The sequence below is a fragment of the Xenopus tropicalis genome, chromosome 3, assembly GCF_000004195.4.
Source record: "Xenopus tropicalis strain Nigerian chromosome 3, UCB_Xtro_10.0, whole genome shotgun sequence".
Taxonomy (NCBI): Eukaryota; Metazoa; Chordata; class Amphibia; order Anura; family Pipidae; genus Xenopus; species Xenopus tropicalis.
The window spans coordinates 129,589,422-129,609,118 of NC_030679.2; the positions used below are offsets into that span (position 1 = coordinate 129,589,422).

Genomic DNA, 19,697 nt, shown 5'->3' on the forward strand with positions numbered 1-19,697 from the left:
AAGGTATGGAAATCCAAATTACGGAAAGACCCCTAATCTGGACTACCCTTGGTCCTGAGCATTCTGGATAATTGGTCCTATACCTATACAAGGCTGATTAGTAATTAATTTAGATCCACTTTACATTGCAGATCTGAAACCAATGTAATTAGTATAAGATCTTAATAATCAGACCTGTAGCACCAGCTTCTTTAGCATGTGAACCTCATTTTCTGCTTTTGTGACAACCCCTAAGCTTAGCTTCTCGACAGCTGCCCAGAGCTCACTGAGCATGTGCAGTGTCACTGACACTTCTAACAAAATCCAAGATGGGAGATCCTCTGCACAATTTTGAAGACCTGAATCTCTATTGTTACAGAGATTCTATAAATTAAGGCTGATGCAGTAAGTTGAGTATATAAAATATGCCATTTCTACCTGTATATATTGTTAGGGTTCAGTTCTCCTTTGAGCCTTTCTTTCCTTTCAGCAGATCTGGACTTAATCAGGGAAATGCGAACAATCTGACGTGTTTTGGTTGGATAAGAATAAAGCCATTTCACACATTGCCTGCATGTCATTATTTAAAGGCTACTCGAGATGGGAGTTAAAATTCTTTTGGAGGGTGGATCAAAAAATTATGTGTAATTGTTACATATGTTTGCTATAATATAGAAAAGTCAAACTTGAGTCAAACCAAGAATGAATTTCTATAACGGTAATATGGGCCCCTCAAACTAAAGGGATATAGGAGCACTCAAACATATCTGGAAAATGTAACTATAACATGAGGAGTTTAGTCGCCCTGTGATTATCCTACTCTAGCGGTGGCTGCTAATCTCGAATTTACCTTCTTGTCAGTATGAAAACATACAGGTCACTTCGGCTTTCCAAAGGCGCTCGAGGCAACGTTACGTGACTTTGGAAAGCCAAAGCGGCACATGTTTTCCTACCAGGGCCGGAACTAGGGGTAGGCAGAAGAGGCAGCTGCCTAGGGCGCAACGATTGGGGGGCGCCAGGCAGCAGCCTCTCCTGCCTACCCCTAGTTAAGTTTTGCGTCGCGCCGCTTCGAATCGCACCGCGCCCCCCCCCACCCCGCGCTCGAACTGCGCATGCGCGTCAAAACACACGGGTGGTGCAGGTGCGAGGTAGCCGACCGGGTAGCCTAGGGCGCCCGGTCGGCTCGGCCCACCCCTGTTTCCTACCAGTGATTTACATTCTTGCCAGTAGGAAAGCATTCAGAGGAAATTAGTCACCACCACTAGAGGAGATTAATGGAGCGACTAATCTGCTCATGTGTCATTGGCCCTATAGGTATCACTGATTACTATAAAGCCATCAAATCTATAACATTCGAACAGAGATTTCACTCTACTTGTGCACACATAAGTTACTTATAGCTGAAAGGCTACATTGGCATGTTAGCATAAGCTTTGGAGAGAAGAAGCCTGACTGAATCTTTGGGGTTTCAGAATTTCCAGCTCTTTTCATTCATTGGTAGTTGAGTTGCAAGGCAGATTAGTGTGAGCTTAAATGTGATTGGGGGACTGCTATTGGCTGCTCAGTACTGTCTCCCACTTTTCCGCCGTAGATAAGAGTGTTCCTTTATGTACCTCTGGCATCGCAGGCTTGTCCTCTTCATGGCAAAAAGCTGCAACCCACCCACCTCCATTATATATTTGGTTGTCATAGTGACATGGTTGTATAGTGTAGGTTGGTGTAAGATTTTAAACCCTGTGATTAAGTTACAAAATTGCCTTGGGTTTGGGGCCAATTTTATTTGCACTAAGGCAGTCAGTTTGAAAAAAAAAAACAAGCTGGACCTCAGTTCCTTTTGAAACTGTTTCTACAGTAAATGGGTACTTTGGGGTGTGCAATAAATGTCCACATGCATGTCCAACTGGCATTGACCTATGGCTTCTGTTTGATTCTGCCTTTCAGCCTGGAACAGGAACTCCTAACCAGGCCCAGACTGGCAATCTGTGGATTCTAGCAAATGCCAGAGAGACTGCTGTAAGATCCATTATTATTATTAACATTTTATTGTTATAAGCGCCAACATATTCCGCAGCGCTGTACAATAAGTGGGCTTCATACATTGCACATACAGAGTAACATATAAAGCAATCATTAACCAAGAGGTGAAAAGGGCCCTGCCCAAAAGAACTTACAATCTACAAGATAAACAGTCATCATTTATTGGGCCTGTTGTGGGGGGGCTTCTGTGTACCCGAAATGCCAGGGCTTATTAAAGGAACAGTTCAGTGTAAAAATAAAATTGGGTAAAATAGATAGATTACACAATTTCAGGCAAATTTAATTTTAGGCAAAAATGTAATCTATAAAGGCTGGAGTGAGTGGATGTCTAACATAATAGCCAGAACACTACTTCCTGCTTTCAGCTCTCTAACCTCTTAGTGACTTTGGGGTGGGGGGGGCGCATGGGACATAACTGTTCAGTTAGTTTGTGAGCTCACAGGTCAGATTCAAAAGCAAACTAACTGAACAGTTATGTCCCACATGCCCCCCCCACCTCAAGTCACTGATTTGTTACTGACTGCTAACAGCTTACAGAGCTGTAAAGCAGGAAGTAGTGTTCTGGCTATTATGTTAGACATCTGCTCACTCCAGCCTTTTATAGATTACATTTTTGGTTAACTAACTATGTTGAAAACTTTTTTTTCTTTTGCACAGTCCATCTGTTTTACTCAGTTTCATTTTTACACTGAACTGTTCCTTTAAGCCCCAGCCCCACCTTTTTTTCTGTTGTTACAGCTTAAACCTATTGCATAACTGGTCTGTGACCTATGCTAGGACTCCCATGCCCCCTAAGCCCTCACACCTTTCCCCATCTCACAAGGGAAAGTTCACTTTCCTTCCTTTTGCCACACATACCTATCTCATGACGTTGGTGCTGTCAATGTGCATTTCTATTTCTCATTCCATACCATGTAAATCAGTGTTTAGGATTTTTTTTAATTGGACCAGGATTACATTTTAAATGAGCTTGGTGACTCAAGATTAGGTTTAAATTTAATTACATGTTACCTTTCCTTTCCTTTCTTGTTGGAGGCAGTTTCACTGTATTAAAAAGCATCACAATGATGCATACAAGCCATAAAGCTTCTTGGCTTTGCGTTTCCTACATTATTTATTGTAAAATAATGATTAGTAGAAATAATCTGCCCACTTCTTTAAACTATATTAGAAGTCACCTTTGAATTCTATGAACTGTATAACAGCACGAAGCCTAAAGCCTTGTGTTGCTGTTCCTTGACCATGAAAGCCATGGAACACCAAGGTCACTTCTAATATCCTCATATTTTACAACAGGGGGTGCTTTATTTATTATAATACACACAGGCATGTGACGGCAATGACATCGCTAAGCACCGATTATAACTGGTGATTTCACTAAGCGCCATTTATATGGATATAGTTTTCAGTTTTTTGTGTTTACATAGTTACATAGTTACATAGGGTTGAAAAAAGACCTGTGTCCATCAAGTTCAACCCATCCAAGTAAACCCAGCACACCTAACCCACACCTACCAATCTATACACTCACATACATAAACTATAAATACAACCACTAGTACTAACTGTAGATATTAGTATCACAATAGCCTTGGATATTCTGATTGATCAAGAACTCATCCAGGCCCCTCTTAAAGGCATTAACAGAATCTGCCATTACCACATCACTAGGAAGGGTATTCCCCAACCTCACTGCCCTCACCGTGAAAAACCACCTACGCTGCTTCAAATGGAAGCTCCGTTCCTCTAATCTAAAGGGGTGACCTCTGGTGCGTTGATTGTTTTTATGGGAAAAAAGAACATCCCCCAACTGCCTATAATCCCCTCTAATGTACTTGTACAGAGTAATCATGTCCCCTCGCAAGCGCCTCTTTTCCAGAGAAAACAACCCCAACCTCGACAGTCTAACCTCATAGCTTAAATCTTCCATCCCCTTTACCAGTTTAGTTGCAGTCTCTGCACTCTCTCCAGCTCATTAATATCCTTCTTAAGGACTGGAGCCCAAAACTGCACTGCATACTCAAGGTGAGGCCTTACCAGGGACCTATAAAGGGGCAAAATTATGTTCTCATCCCTTGAGTCAATGCCCTTTTTTATACAAGACAGCACTTTATTTGCTTTAGTAGCCACAGAATGACACTGCCTGGAATTAGACAACTTGTTATCAACAAAAACCCCTAGATCCTTCTCCATTAAGGATACCCCCAACACACTACCATTCAGTAGATAGTTTGCGTTTAATATATAGTATACTTTATATTTACATTTTACAACAGGAATTTTTTCCTATATAATAGCAAATATCAGATAACCTGTAACATATATCCGTACAAACAATGCCAATTGATATTATTGTTAATAATTAATTAGCAATGACACATATCTCATCACAGAATGTAAATATTAGGATATGAAAAGTTTTCTTAAAACTCTATAATGGACATGCAATTCCTTGGTCAAAAAAGTGGTATCAAATATGGTGCAAATGAATATTGTACATATTAACTGTGTATTTTGCAATGAATAGGGCTTGTAATGAACATACTTTTTTGCCTATTGTATTATTAGAAAAATATTTATGGTTTCGGTTATTTTGGCACTAAAATAGATATTGAAACCAGTTTCACTTTAGCACTTCCTGTCACTTCCTGGTTCTGAAAAACATATAAATCAGATGACAACAAGTATTTTATCTGAAAATCAATTGGGGGTTTCAGCTGGTTAGGCAGCCCTTAGTTGTCCTTAGCGAACAGGACTCTTATTTTTAAAGAAAATTATCCAACCTGGGGTACTTTCCAGCACGTGGCACGCTGCCAATGTATCCTTTGGGCAGCCCTGGTCAGACACATTTACAGTGCTGCAATTTTTAGGACTCTACTGTACTGTACATCCCAGGGATACCTGGGAGAAGGGAGGAGAATGTTGCCACAGTGGGCTGCTATAAAGTACCACCGAGTGCCAAAATCGGAGCACTAGCCCTGGGTAGAAAGTAATTGGTTTTTTTCACTGGAGGGTCTATTGGCTGTATAAGCTAACACCAAGGTATCTGCCATTTTTCTGTTTTGCCTTGTGAAATGACAGAAGACTCATGTACATGCAACCAACAAGTCTGCAGATGAAAATAGTGCTGGGAATTACCCAGTGAGGCCAATAATACTCTATATGGGAAGTTCAGCAATTAAAGAGGATATAAGATGTTTTTGTTAGGCAAGAAGCATTTGGAAGAATGTTAGTCAAGTAGCTTAGAAAATGTACATTTTCTCAACATTGTTAAGCAATGCAAAAACATCATTAAGGGGGATTAGGAAATCCTAATTGCCATTGAGACAGAGGGAGCTTCTGAATGACCATTATGAGCAAGAGATTTTGCATGAAATTGGGTAATCAAATGTTTTTATGCTTTCAATTTAAACAATGCTGAGAAGTTTTTAGAGATTGTCAAATATTGCATTATACACAAATGGAAAAAGGGACTAGCTTGAATAGCCGCTATAAAACTTGTAACACTGGATACTAAAGTGAGTAGCTAGCACTTGCCTGCACAAACACCACACCCGTGTTGTGCCACCCCTGAGGTCTCTGTGATAGTATGGATCTAGCACTGATACACCCCCTGCTCTCCTGAATTGACCCACAGAGTTATTTCTGGAAAGGGATATACGGTACTTAAAATAAGTAATAAGATATTAGGTTGTGTTCACAATGCTCCACACAGTGTACTTACAGTGTACTTACCTCCTGCCCATTGGTCATTTCATGGAGTGATTAAAAATCTGAATCTGACAACAACTAACTATAACAACTAACTATAGTGTTAAGAACAAATCATAGGCTGCCCCTCCAGACTGAGTTGGGTGCTTACTGACCTGTGCATCAGGTGCCTCCCAATCAGCTGCTTAACCAATATTCGGTCAAAAATTAGCCACATTTCTACTCGGCAGATTTAAAAAATCCTATCAAACAAGGTCCACAATGGAGTATTGATGTGATTCATGCCCCCCTGTATGATCCCAAAACCTAGGTGAGCAAATCGACTAAAGATTGTTTGGAGACCATGCCATAGGGTGAATGGATTCAGATCATAAAGCACCTTAGCAGCTGTCAAGTGACATTCACCTTCTCCCTCTGACAAAAGCCATCTTTCTTTTGGTTAAGCTGCTGATTATTAACAAAGCTGCATCCTTCCTCCTTTTCATCTTCATCCTATACACCACCAGCAACTTACACTGTACATTAAAACAAATATAGGGCAATACATAAACAAATCTACAGAATAATCCATCAGGGTTAGAGGGCCCTGCTCCCAAGAGCTTAAAGTCTGAAGGGATAGGGGAAATTTGTCTCAAAGGTTTCCATTACAGACGGTTGCAGAAACTGCTTAGACTATTCTTAAATAAAAGGTTATTTTTGCAGGATACTAATGAATATAATTGTGATTATTTGCTGGCGCACAGAAAATAACCTGGAAAAAAAGGGGTGGACCACCGAGGCACCAGGAGAAATCCCAGTGGACCCCAGTGCAGGTATCTTGGCATCAGGATTGGGGGCCCTTGCAGTGAGTACCTGTGGGACCAGAAACTCCAGTGTGACACTGCTTAGTAGGTTAGGTATTGGACTATAACTGCAGGGGTGCCTGGATTTGCACCATGGTGATAATTTAAGGTACCAATTGTGCAACAAAATCCAATTTATTAAAGGTAAACCTGTTATTAATTTTGCATAGTTGCAACCAATTGATAGAGGGGAACCATGCAGTACCTCCAGACTTCCCACAGCCTCTCACGTTAACACTGGAAATGACACCAACTGGATTTAGAAGTCCTCCAGCACTATTTCATCCGATTCATGTTGAAGTACCAGCCACCTGCTTCGGCTTGATGCATTGTCCGCAAATGTACCAGGCACAACTCTCTGGTGACCCCAATAACACTGGAATTATAGTGGCAAAAACACTACATTGTGGGTAATAAACATGTCGGTTGTATCCAAAAATTGTACTTGGGGTCGTAAATGATCACTATAAAGGTGTGTATTTCTCCAAACGACAACATCTGCAGCAGAAATGCTCTTCCAAACCCCCCAAAATTGGCTTCAGCATCTCAAAACTGAAAAGAACCGCATGATTTATGAGTAGAAGGTAAAGGTTTCACTAGTGGTGGATGATCTTCAACTTTGGGAAGAGATTAATGTTCCTAGAGCTCCTGAGACACTCGGTAATGTAGTCTTGGGAATTTCTAAAAAAACAGATTTCCAACCAACCCTTTAGGTTACTAAGTATTGCAAGTATTGCTGGATACTGCTTGTTGCTGTGATTGTAAGTCTATATCTTGTGCACATCATTCCAATAAATGGCAAGTACCAGTTATGAGCATAATGCCAAGTCAAGCATTTTACCAAGGAGGTAATTTCTATCAGCAAAGGTTGAATGACTAAGGTTACAGACATCAGGTTTTGGACTGGGCAATCTGGTTTCAGCAGCTCTTGTAAGGACATTATTAATTCCACAGTTCTCTTGGGTCCATTACAACCTTTGCATTCTGTGCAATTGTTAGTAATTAATCAGAGTAGAATGTACGAGCACAGTGAGGCTACATGCAAGTTGTTAGAAGCATGTGGGAGCAAAGTATAAATGTGTAAGTTGTTTAATCATGCACAAATTTGTGTCCTTTTTAGCACAGTAAGTTAGGTTGGAAAAAGACACACGTCCATGAAGGTTGACCTTTTATGTCTATTTAACCTGCCTAACTGCTAGTTCATCCAGAGGAAGGCAAAAAAACAAAAACAAACTGAAGCCTCTCTAATTTGCCTCAAAGGGGGAAAAATTCCTTTCTTACTCCAAGATGGCAATCGGACCAGTCCCTGGATCAACTTGTACTAAGAGCTATCTCCCATAACCCTGTATTCCCTCACTTACTAAAAAGCCACCCAACCCCTTCTTGTACCTATCTAATGTATCTGCCAGTACGACTGATTCAGGGAAAGAATTCCATAGCTTCACAGCTCTCACTGTAAAAAAACCCTCTTGGAACCTCCTTTCCATGAATCAGAATGGAAGCCCTTGTGTCTGTTGGAAGGACCTACTGGTAAATAAAGCATTAGGGATTTTATTATATGATCCCCTTATACATATATAGTTATCATGATCCCCCCCCCCCCAAAAGCACTTCTTCTCCAGTGTAAACAGACCCAAGCTGGCCAGTCTATCTTCATAACTGAGACTTTCCATGCAATTTAGCAGCTTGTTGCTCTCTGTGCCCTCTCTAACTCAATAATATCCCATTTCAGATCTGGAGACCAAAACTGAACAGCATATTCTAGATGGGGCCTTACCAGCGCTCTGTAAAGGGGAAGAATAACCCCCTCCTCCCATGAATCTATACCCCTTTTAATACAGCTCAAAACCTTGTTTGCCCTTGCAGCTGCTGCCTGCCATTGCTTGCTACAGCCAAGTTTATTATCTACAAGGACTCCAAGATCCTTCTCCATTATGGATTTGCCTAGTGCAGTCCCATTAAGGGTATAAGTGGCTTGCACTATTTTTTAAAACACTTTTTAGCACTTGCCTTTGCTTTTGTGAAGTTTATAAAAAATTAAATAAAAGGTTATTGATACAATATTAGAATATGAATGGAATATATAATGTAATTTTGAGGACATGAAGCAAAAATGCTGTTAAGCATTAAGCAGGCAGACTGACTGAACTGGACCAAGTGGTTCTTCTATGACATTCGATTTTGTATTTCTATGTCCACTCTAGAATTATTTACATGGTAGCAATGTTTCTAAACCAGTCTACATGTATTTAGTCCAAATAATTAGATAAGGACGACTATATTATAGTTTGGTTTAATGCCCTGTGTGCCACAGATACAGTGCAGTCAATAGCACTAACACAAAGTACCAGCGTGCCAGAGCCATAGATTCTATGGTTTTGGGTAATGTAACTTTATGGGGAAAAAACAACTTGCCTTGCCGAGTGTGATGCCAGTGGTGGCCATGACACAAAAAGGTACCCTATAATTTATATTTTTTTAATTTAAATGTATCAAGGTGAAGGACATTCAAATGTGATTTTTTTGTAAGCTGACTTGAGAGATGATATTAGGAAGAAACAGCCAATGCACTGTAACAATTCAGATAGATAAAGGTAATCAGTACACAGGCCAGCAATATATTCTTTGCTTTAATGTTAACACCTGCAGTATGAGGTCTGTTGTAGGAGTAGGAAATTGTATTTGTATGGATATTGGTATAAGCAATGCAAGCTTTCTGCTCAGGGGTGTATTTGTCCTAGTGATGTTCTAGGTTATTACAGAAAATAAAACCCTGCAGTTTTTGGACCCTAGCTTTGCAATGTCATCCAAAATGTTTTTCTGGCACCCTTCTAGCTCCACAGATATAGAAAAGGCAAGCTTTTTGCCCAGGGGTACATTTGTCCTTGTGATGATCTAGCTAGGCTAATCCAGATTGTGAACCCCTATATTTTGTGCCATGCACCCTAGCTTTTGGGATTTTGGGGCAAATTATCCAAAATGATTTCTGGATACACACATTTCTCCCATCCTAGCCCTGCCTTAAATCTTGGAAAATAAACATTAAGACATAAACTGAAAATACACATACTTACATTAAATGCTTCTTCCCTTGGCTTAAAAGGGCACCTGTTGCCCTAAAATTGTTTCCCCCATAGCAGGTGTGAGCTAACAGGGCCTTCACCCTGGTTGATTGAAACAATAGTTTTTTTCAATGTCCCCTGCGAGTGCTGGGCTGCCCACACCAGAAGCTCCCTCTGAGTGCTGGTGGTCTACCTCTGAGGGAGGGCAATTTACAAAAAAAAATATATATATTTGAGCCCACATGGTTGGGGAGAAACAGTTTTTAGCTTGACAGGTGCCTTTTAAGCCTCTTCTTTAGGTTAAGAAAAATCGCAAAGTTTGCACTAGGTCTAGTCACCCATAAATTCCAATCAGAATGTAGCATTTACTGGCTGCTTTACTGGTTTGAATATGCCCTTGTTTGCTATGGCCGAATCCAAACCCTGCCGAAAAAAGCCGAATCCTGGCCGAATACCAAACTGAATCCTGGATTCGGTGCATCCCTAACTAAAAGTAACTTTTGTTACATTGCCGCCTTTTCTTGGTATCCTTAATACACTCCTGTTGATATTTAGCCCACAAGATACTGCTCTTATTAATGCTATTCACAATATGTGTAGGCCATGCAAAGTTTCCAGTCATAATTTTGCCACTGAGGACATGTCCTGAGACCATTTTGAGTAAAGAGAAATGAAAGCTATGAATCTAATAGACACTTTAAAAAATACAATGGATTGTAAAATGATCATTACACAGGGCACAAGATAAACACAGATCACAAAAAGATTAAGTTACTTATACAGTTCTGAAAAGATATATCTGTCACATACTGACATTTAGAAAAAAACTAGAGGCAATAAGGTAACAAGCAGATCTTATAATTAGTCATGAGCCCTAAGGCCATACTCTGAAGAACATGAAACACTAAACCTTTCTTAAATATCAAGGAAAAAAGAACAATGTAAACAAAAAAAAAATATAAACCCATGGGCATTGCCGGTAATGGAAACGGTCTTTTGAACATATAAAAGGGGAGGACATTTGAGATTAAACATGTTATGTTAGTCCACTACTGAGGAGTGTTTATGAGAGATGTTCATGTTGTAATTAAGATTTAGAATGATTTAGATATCGGTTTTCAAGGCAGGTAAAGCTGCAGTCATCAGGAAAATGCAAGTCTAAGCCTCTGGGTGCTGAAAGTGGGTCCAGGTGCAGAGTATGGAAAACATTGTGGCTTATGCCTGCTTTTTGCACTTTGCACCTTGCCCTGTTGGTTTGTAAATGAGACCTAATGGGTGCTCTTACCACATTATACAGTTATCCATCCCACCTAGTTGAAGGCCCAGTGTGCTATATCATGGCCACTTACAATTCACACTGGTCTATATATTAGTATTGTCTACTATGCAGAGCTAAAGCCCAGAGGCTACTAGACACACTCTTATTAGACTAGACACACTCTTACAGACGCCATATGTTGTCCAGAAGACCAAGCCATGTGTTCATAAATTATTCCACCAGATGACACTCCGTATATGCTTGGTTCCACACAAGGCCATTAACTATTATCTGGTCAAATTAGCCCTTCATATTCTTGTGAAAACATTTTTACTATGTTGGTGGACTCTGTAACTGTAACCAGAACCATAACTAAAACATGAACATGGTGGCGAAGTGAGGTGGTGATTTCCTCCAAGATCTATAGGGCCAGAAGTATATACTGTATGTGCCACCTATGCCTGGTATGCATGCTGCCATGACTTAAAGCAGCAAATAATCTATTTTCTGTTGGACCACTACTTGACATTGGTATGTGGCTGTGACTGTTGGATACATGATTGCACCTTTACTGGCTAATGGGTCATACTGGTCCATTTGATCCTCTTCCAGTCCTACCTGTGCCCTTCTCAAGCAATTGCCCTATGTTACAGAATTTATAACAACATTGTCAAAATAGCAAAACAGGTTCATCTTCCTGGAGTACACAACTTGGTTCTCATGTTCTGTGGATTACAGGATCTATGGCTGCACCTGGGACTTCTGGCTCGTGGTCAAAGGTTCTCCAGCACTAAAACCAGGGAACATTTGGAAGAAGCCTGGGGAAAATTCTTGCAGAGGGTACTACAAACAGTCTGCTAAACATCTTTGTTGAATTGCACAAACTGTGTTGAAAGACTTAATTTGTGCATGAGAATGAAATACGATTCCCACTCTAAAGGAAGGTGAATTAGAAGACTGGGATTAATGCACTTTATTAATTTTATAAATATTGCAGTAGGTTTGACATTTCTCTGTAAAGCGTGGTGCAAAATGGGCAGCAATTACAGCAATCTTAAATCTAAATATAATAATTTGAATATAATGTTGAAACCCTGTGCAGACTGTGCCAATAAAGCGTCAATTATTAAAGCCTCTTAAAGCCCTAAGAAGTGCTTCTGTTCTTTAAACACAAGTAGAGTATGCGCAAACACTCAGAAAAGGGGCGGGAAACACTTCAATGCTATTATTCTTATTCAGGCAGGTATAAAAAGTGGACCAACCTCAGCAAAGGTAGACTGCTGCATTACCCACAAAGACATGGACCAGAGCAAAGCTGTCCTCATGGAGAGGCCACCCGTAAGTAACATGGGTGTGTTAACTTGGAAACACTCTGCAGATTGTGCGTCAGACCCTAGTGGGTCTATTAGAGCAACAATGTAAGGAGTGTGATGTAAAAATGCTTTACACTGTGCAACAGTAGAATCAGTAGAAGCAGCTCTCACAGGTCTATTAACCTTACTGGGACTCATTTATCAACACTGGGCAAATTTGTCCATAGGCAGTAGCCCATAGCAACCAATCAGTGATTGGCTTTTTTCAGCCAGTTGCAGCAACAATTTAATTGGTTGCTGTGGGTCACTGTGCATGGGCAACTTTGCCCAATGTTGATAAATTAACCATATCTGATGGCATGGTTTTCAGATCAGTGGGGACAGAAAAAAAAAAGGAATATCTGTATGGATTGAGGATAAAGGTTGAGCTCTACAACTCTACAATGGATAAAAGTGAATATAGACCACTGAATGTTGCATCACTGGGGTCTAAATACATCTATTATTGCTACTAAAGAGCAGTGTCAGACTGGCCCATTAGGATACCAGGAAAACTCCCGGTGGGCCCAGGTGTCAGTGGGCCCTTCTGCTCCTGACCATTTGGTCTGTTTCATGCTCATTCCCTATTTCTGAATGGGTACAAAGAGGAGAAATAGATGGAAGAATAGATGCTAGCATGTAAATAAAAGAGACTAGGAGAATAAAGAGGTTGGGTGAGGAAAGAAGGAAAAATAGTTTGGAAAGCGGGCCTAGGGTCTAAGGATTTCTGGTGGGCCCCTGTGTTCCCAGTCTGACACTGTGCTTGTATCTAGGGTTGGGGGGTCCAAACTGAGCCAATCAGGTTAGATGGGGTATCCATAGCCTGATGTGGTTCTTATCAGTCTTTCTGATCAATATATGTCTGTATGGATGTCAGGGTTGAACCTGACCCTTGCCGGCACTCCCCCTGCCGACCGCTCCTCCCCTGATGCGTTAAATTACGTGCGATCGGTGGAGGCCGTCGGGTGGGGGCCCCTGCGGGGGGGAATTAGGGTGGGAACCTGGTGGGCCCTTCACCCCCCAGTCCGACCCTGCTAAAGAGAAGCTTTGGAAGAAACACCAACTTGACTGTATCTAACACCCTACTGTCTTTGCAGGTCTATTCGGAGTTGCCAATTCCCAGCATCCCATGTCTCGGTGGTGTTAAGAAGCTTGTCTGCGTGGTCCTTGTGGTGGTGGTCCTTGTGCTTGTCCTTGTTGGAGTCCTACTGATGGGGCTGCACATGAGTCAAAAACACACAGAAACGGTGAGACTTTGAATTTTACAACAAATTGCATGATCACATTTAAAAAACACAGCGTGTAATCAATAGATTAGCCTGCAAAAATATCTCCTTGTTAATAAAGGGGTTTCACTTGTGTCTGTAAGCTGGTCACACACTCAACCACCAATTAGTACTTTAGTGAGCCCAGAACAAAAAGAACAAAGTATCTGATTTTGATCAATGGATGGGTAATTAGTGTTACTCAATCATAAGCCAGTTACAAAGGGATATACAAATCCGAGCAGAAGATAGGAGATCATAATTTAAATGAAAAAAAATATCCTCTTTTTAATTAATTATACAATTTATTGTTAATGAGCAGACTAATATATGTGTGTCCTGTGTAATGAATAGATTAATGAACAAAACAGCAAATCCAGAAAAATTAGCACATGCCTGTAAGAAACAGCCCCGCTAATTAAAAAGGCCGGATTAATTAGCAGGCAGTTCATTATAGAGCAGAAAGCCCTTATATAAAGAAATGACCCCACTAATGAGAAGAGCCGAGACGAATAAGGACACTGCCTCATATAAAGACTGATCACGTTATTCAGCTGCCTATGTAATGGGCAATCCCAGCCTCATTTATTGAGCAGAATCCTAATTAGTCAATAATATGTCAGAGTAAGGATGATGCTAATTAATGAACAATCCTGGGGACACAGATACATTTAGAACTCCAGTTAGTTTCCCATAGTCTGATTTTTAGAATTCAGATGATTTAGCCTCACAGTAAATGAACCTTAAATGGAATGTTCTCCTGAATAACCCACTTACTTGTCACTACCAATCAAACAAGCAGTTTCTTTCCACCCCATTACTGGGGTGGTGTCTCGGTTAATTACTATATGCAGGGCAGCATGCAAAGTACAAAAAATGGGGTACGATCATGTGCTCTGCATGTAGGTAAATTGCCACAGGTATCTACACTCTATACCGTAGTGCAGAGACCTGTGTTGGCCCATGAATACAGCACTACCTTCACTCAGCAGTGCTGTATTCATGAGGTGTGGGCAAGGGAGGCATGAAGATGTCCCCCAACCTGTCCCCTAACTTGCATTTTCCCTTAACTTACGCACTCTTGCATCCCCTTTGTGCTCTTGCATTTGTGTCTAGGGTCTCAGCTAATGATTCCTAATGTCTCAAGTCCAACAGCTAAACATAAAAAACTTCATTCACAGACCCATAGCTACATGTAATAGGCAGTGAATAAATAGAACAGGGATTGGTAACTTATAGGTCAAGAGGACCCAGAAATTGGTTCCTATCCTGTTTAGGGTAGGTCCCCATGTTTCCCTTTAATAATGTAAAGACAATACAATACTAAATAGTAATTATAATAAATGAAGTATATTACTTAAGATCAATTAAAGGGGCATGAAGCTAATTTGCTAGTTAATTTTCAGTCCCCTGTTAAGCAGTTCAAGAGCCACTAATTTTAGCGCCTAGTAACCCTTCCCTAGGTGCAGAGAGAGAGGCAACTGACCCCCAGAGAGAGAGAGGCTACTGACCCCCAGGGAGAGAGCGAGGCTACTGACCCCCAGGGAGAGAGCGAGGCTACTGACTCCCAGGGAGAGAGCGAGGCTACTGACTCCCAGGGAGAGAGCGAGGCTACTGACTCCCAGGGAGAGAGCGAGGCTACTGACTCCCAGGGAGAGAGCGAGGCTACTGACTCCCAGGGAGAGAGCGAGGCTACTGACTCCCAGGGAGAGAGCGAGGCTACTGACTCCCAGAGAGAGAGAGAGAGGCTACTGACCCCCAGAGAGAGAGATGAGAGAGAGGCTACTGACTCCCAAACCACACGACATATTCAACAAAACAAGTCTGGCACTACAATGGGCCAGGACTGAGTTTTGAATGAAGGATCCAGTCCTTCCCAAAGTGATAATGGACTTAGTTAAACTAGTAGCATGCATAAAATATGGGTCATTATGTGTATATAAGACAGAGCACTACACCTTGATCAATATTATGCTTTATTTCAGATTTTCCAGATGTCTCTGCAAGACGGAAGCAGCACTGGGGCCCATGGGACAGGAGTTGCAACCTTTCACCTGGATACAGGAATCAATTCCTCAGCCTCTGTTGTGTATGATTACAGCAAGGTATGTCACATGATCAATTCATAAATACATACATATCATTGGAAATATCTGACTCTGCATTCTTCATTGAGATATTAAAATAAGTAAACCTTATACTAATTATAAGTTGGCTAACTTACAGCTAATTAACCTCTCTGCACTGCTCCCAGTCTGTGGGCTGAACTCTACCCCCTGTTCAGCAGCACCACCTTCTGGACAAGGCAGAGAACCACAGGAAGGCTAAACAAAGCTTAACCTTGGTGGACACAAAACCAGCCTTTTTCACCCTTCTAGAATACTTAGGTTTGGTTCCATCAAATGATATTGGTAAATAACTATACTAATTATATTTACCATGCCTTTATGCTGGTTTGCTGCAGGTCTTGTAACCCATGGCAACAAATCAGCAAGTAGTTTGTTGTTTAAGGATGTAATCAAAATGCTTTTTTAATGATTGTAACAAATAATGTCTCTCAAGCTTTTGATTGGCACCCGCCCCCGCCCTGGACATGCATGCTACATAACTCGTATGGATCCAGAACAGGTTCAAAGCCTTGAAACCATTGCTGAAAGTGTGCTCAGCAAGGTAAGTCTTATATTAAACAATATTCCATATTGCCTTTCTCAACACATATTACTGAACAGGACCCCTTGTGGTCACTTATTATAACCGGCTAGTACTAACAGTACAGCTACACTGTATCCATCTCATACAACTCCATCACCAAGGTGGGTACAGATAGTACAATGGTAGGGTCCCAGTTATTACCGCACAAGGCCTGTATGGCTGCCCTGCTGTCCATTAGTTCACTGTTTGCTTCCACTGTTTAATCAGAGGTTCCTAACTGAGAAGCTAGCCCCCTCAGGGGGGGCCCAAACAGTACAAAGGGGGCTTGGCTTATTTGTTGATATAGGTAAATACTACTGGAACTCCTGCAGGGTGACTGTGCTCACAATATTTTTCATATCCGTATTTATGATTTGAGCTAATTGGGGAAGTGCTTTTGATAACATGTGGCACAATGGGTGATTAAATTGATTAAATTACCTCAACATTCCTTCTTCTGTACCCAGATCACCTCTGATGCTTCAAGACAGGATGACTCCATGAAGCCTGTGACCGACCGCTCTCTGTTGGGCACAACCATCAAAGTCCTGTGCGGAAGCCTGCCTGTGTATTGGGCTTAATGTCACACAGCTACACACTTTCATCCTTCTGTCTTTCCACCCTACATAACAGTGTGAAGAGGCTGTACACTCTAGAAACAATGTAACCCTGCTAACACCTCACACCAATGGATGAACAAATGGACCTTCCCTTCATTAAATAAGTCATATTTAGAGTGCATCTTGTAACATACAAGTTATGATACCCTCCCCAGTCAGTATGTATCTCATAAAGCTCTGCACTGAATGGAGTAGGGGATGTCATCTATATCCTTCTCTATCTTATTGTCTTCTCCAGAACTCATCCTAAATGTTAGATGTGGCTTCCTCACCCCTATTGTAGCATGAGCTCTCACCAAACAGCAGCTCCTCCTATTCATGTACATTAATTCTGATACTTATTGGGATCCATCCTACATTGTTTCCCTCTTTATCAAAGCAGGTCTACAGACATTCCCAGGTGTAAACCCACCACTCAGAACACTGACTTTCCTCCCCTTACCAACCCCTTTCTATCCTCTATCCCCCATCGTTGTTTGTTGTCCCACATTCAAACACTGTGTTTTGTGTTGGTTTTCCAAGAATATTGTCAATTGCCTCTTAATGCCCTTGGTATAATATTGAAATAGGGAATAAGATAAGTGTGCTTTTTCTTTACATCTGTCATTTCTAATGGTATTTTACTGGAAAATGTTTTTTCAGAAATTAAAAGTATCAGCATTTACTAAGATTGTGTATTTATTGTCTGCGGATCTGTAAATTTTACAATATCTGTATGAGACATGGAAGGGCTACAAGTGTGACAGGAAGCAAAGTGACACTTGCTTCTTCATCCCTACTGCCATGTTTGCCCTAAGGAAAACAACATTATAGGGGTAACATGGTCACGGTTTGATAAGTAATTTTCTTTTAATAATTTGAGACACCTCGTGTACTATTATGTAGCCAATATGGCAGACGGGTTCAATATCAAGGCCAGTCTTGTGGCCAATATATATAATAGAACAGCTGCACAGAGCTCTCCAGTGCTCCATTTACACAATACAATTCTTTCTGCAGCAAGTTGTTTTTACCGTGATATTATAGTCAGGTGCAGCAATAGCCAAAGTAGGTAAAGCAACTTCTGGGGCACAACATGCAGGGGTAAGATTCATCTTCCTATAGTTTCATGGGTATCTAGATGAGGTCTGAAATAGGATTCAAAATATGCCCTGGCATTTCAAGTACACAGAGACCCAAACAGCCCCAGCCCAATAAATAGTAACTGTATATGGTATCTTACAGCAGCCGCTTTGGCATTTGCCACAATCCACAGATTGCCAGTCCGGCCTCATTCAGACCAGCAAAACAGCATTCATCTCAACTCTCACCTTAATTGGCCTTCAGCTTAGGATGCCCCTTCTATAGCTTTAGGCACCATAAGTGGGGACAGACAAACACATAGGGAACCTCTTTCATACAACCTATTACCAATCTTGCTGCCATCCAGATAGGGGCAGGTGAGTAGCTCTGCAGATATACATAGCATTGTAAGGCACAGTAGACACTTTGCACTGCGCATCGTGTAGACACTAAGTGAATGGTGCCCTAAGAAGTATACTTTTGTTCCTCATATACTTATAGTTAGTCCCATACTGCCAAATTAATCTTTTACAGAGTCCTGATTAAAAGGAGATGCAAACTCCAAAATATATTTTTCCCTATGTAAAAAAATTATATTTTTTTTCATTAAGCAAACGTTTATTCTTGGATTTATGTTGCCTTTAACTTTAATGAAGATTTGCTATCTTGTTCTCTCTGCAGTCCTTGTGTGTAGTAACCCTGTTACTATCTAGAGGTCATCCCGACATTCCCTGTTTAGTTGTGTCTCCTCTTGCAGCCTTGCTCCTTGTCCTCCTTACCAAGCTCTTGGCACAATTAACCCTTATCACACACTGGATACCTTGCCTTGTTGCACTACCTTTATCCTACTAAACCAACCGATACCATATAATCCCTGTATAGAAAAAAAACATACTTTAAATCCTTAGAAGTCTAGAATGTTGTCCAAAGCAATCTGAGAGAAGCTATCAAGGAAAATAGTTTAGCCATGAAGTTGAGAATAATGAATGGCAATAAAAAGCCTATTGCTGTTAAAAGTCCTGCTCCATGCTAGATACAGCTGGAAATGAATGTGCTATTATACTTTATGGCATGCACAGTGCTGCCCTGAGTTATAGTTCCCATTGAGGCTATTCCAGTGGGGGCCACATGATGGCGCTGTCACACACAAACTGATCTAAATGTAGGAGTGCTGCTGGGCACATAAAGAGAATTATACAGAATTATGAGGTGATGGTGAGGTAACAATGCTGGCCTCAGTGGTAGTGGGTTTCACTCTAAACTCTCTGGTTTTATTTGATCACCAAGCGACAGTATATGAGGCAGCCATGAAAAGACATTTGTAGTTTTCCCCATGACTATGGTGTACATCCCATCAGTCATTTATAATTAAGAATTCAATCCTGATCCACTGAGTTGGACACCTGTTGATATATCAGATTTGGAGTATAGTAAGGTTACTGTTCCAGGGCAAACTTTGTGCCATTTAAAATGTACCTTTTTATTCAGCAGCTCTCCAGATTAAAATTTCAACAGCTGCCTAGTTGCTAGGATCTTGATTACCTTAGCAATCATGCAGTGATTTCAAAGAGAGTGGAATATGAATATGAGAAGGACTCAATAAAAGATGAACAATAATGATAACACTGTTAGCTCAGAGCAATAGTATATTTGGGTGCTGGAGTAATTGACTAGCCCCTAGTGCTATAGCACCTGTGCCCAGTACTTTTGTAACTGACCCCTTGAATTTCGAATGTAGCAGAAGCCAGCAATCGTCGAGACACAATTTCATTCACACCAGGACTTGCATTCTTCTCATAAAAGGCCTATTAATCATCT

At 41.0% G+C, this 19,697-nt stretch overlaps 1 protein-coding gene across 1 annotated transcript; it reads left to right on the plus strand.

The window, feature by feature from the left end:
• The first annotated feature begins 12,177 nt into the window (after window positions 1-12,177).
• On the plus strand, window positions 12,178-17,487 carry sftpc (surfactant, pulmonary-associated protein C). Its single transcript, NM_001128660.2, has 5 exons — window positions 12,178-12,227; window positions 13,339-13,488; window positions 15,492-15,611; window positions 16,069-16,176; window positions 16,665-17,487. Exons 1-5 carry the CDS (start codon window positions 12,189-12,191, stop codon window positions 16,776-16,778), a joined length of 531 nt encoding a protein of 176 aa, NP_001122132.2. The 5' UTR covers window positions 12,178-12,188; the 3' UTR covers window positions 16,779-17,487.
• Window positions 17,488-19,697: the final 2,210 nt, after the last annotated feature.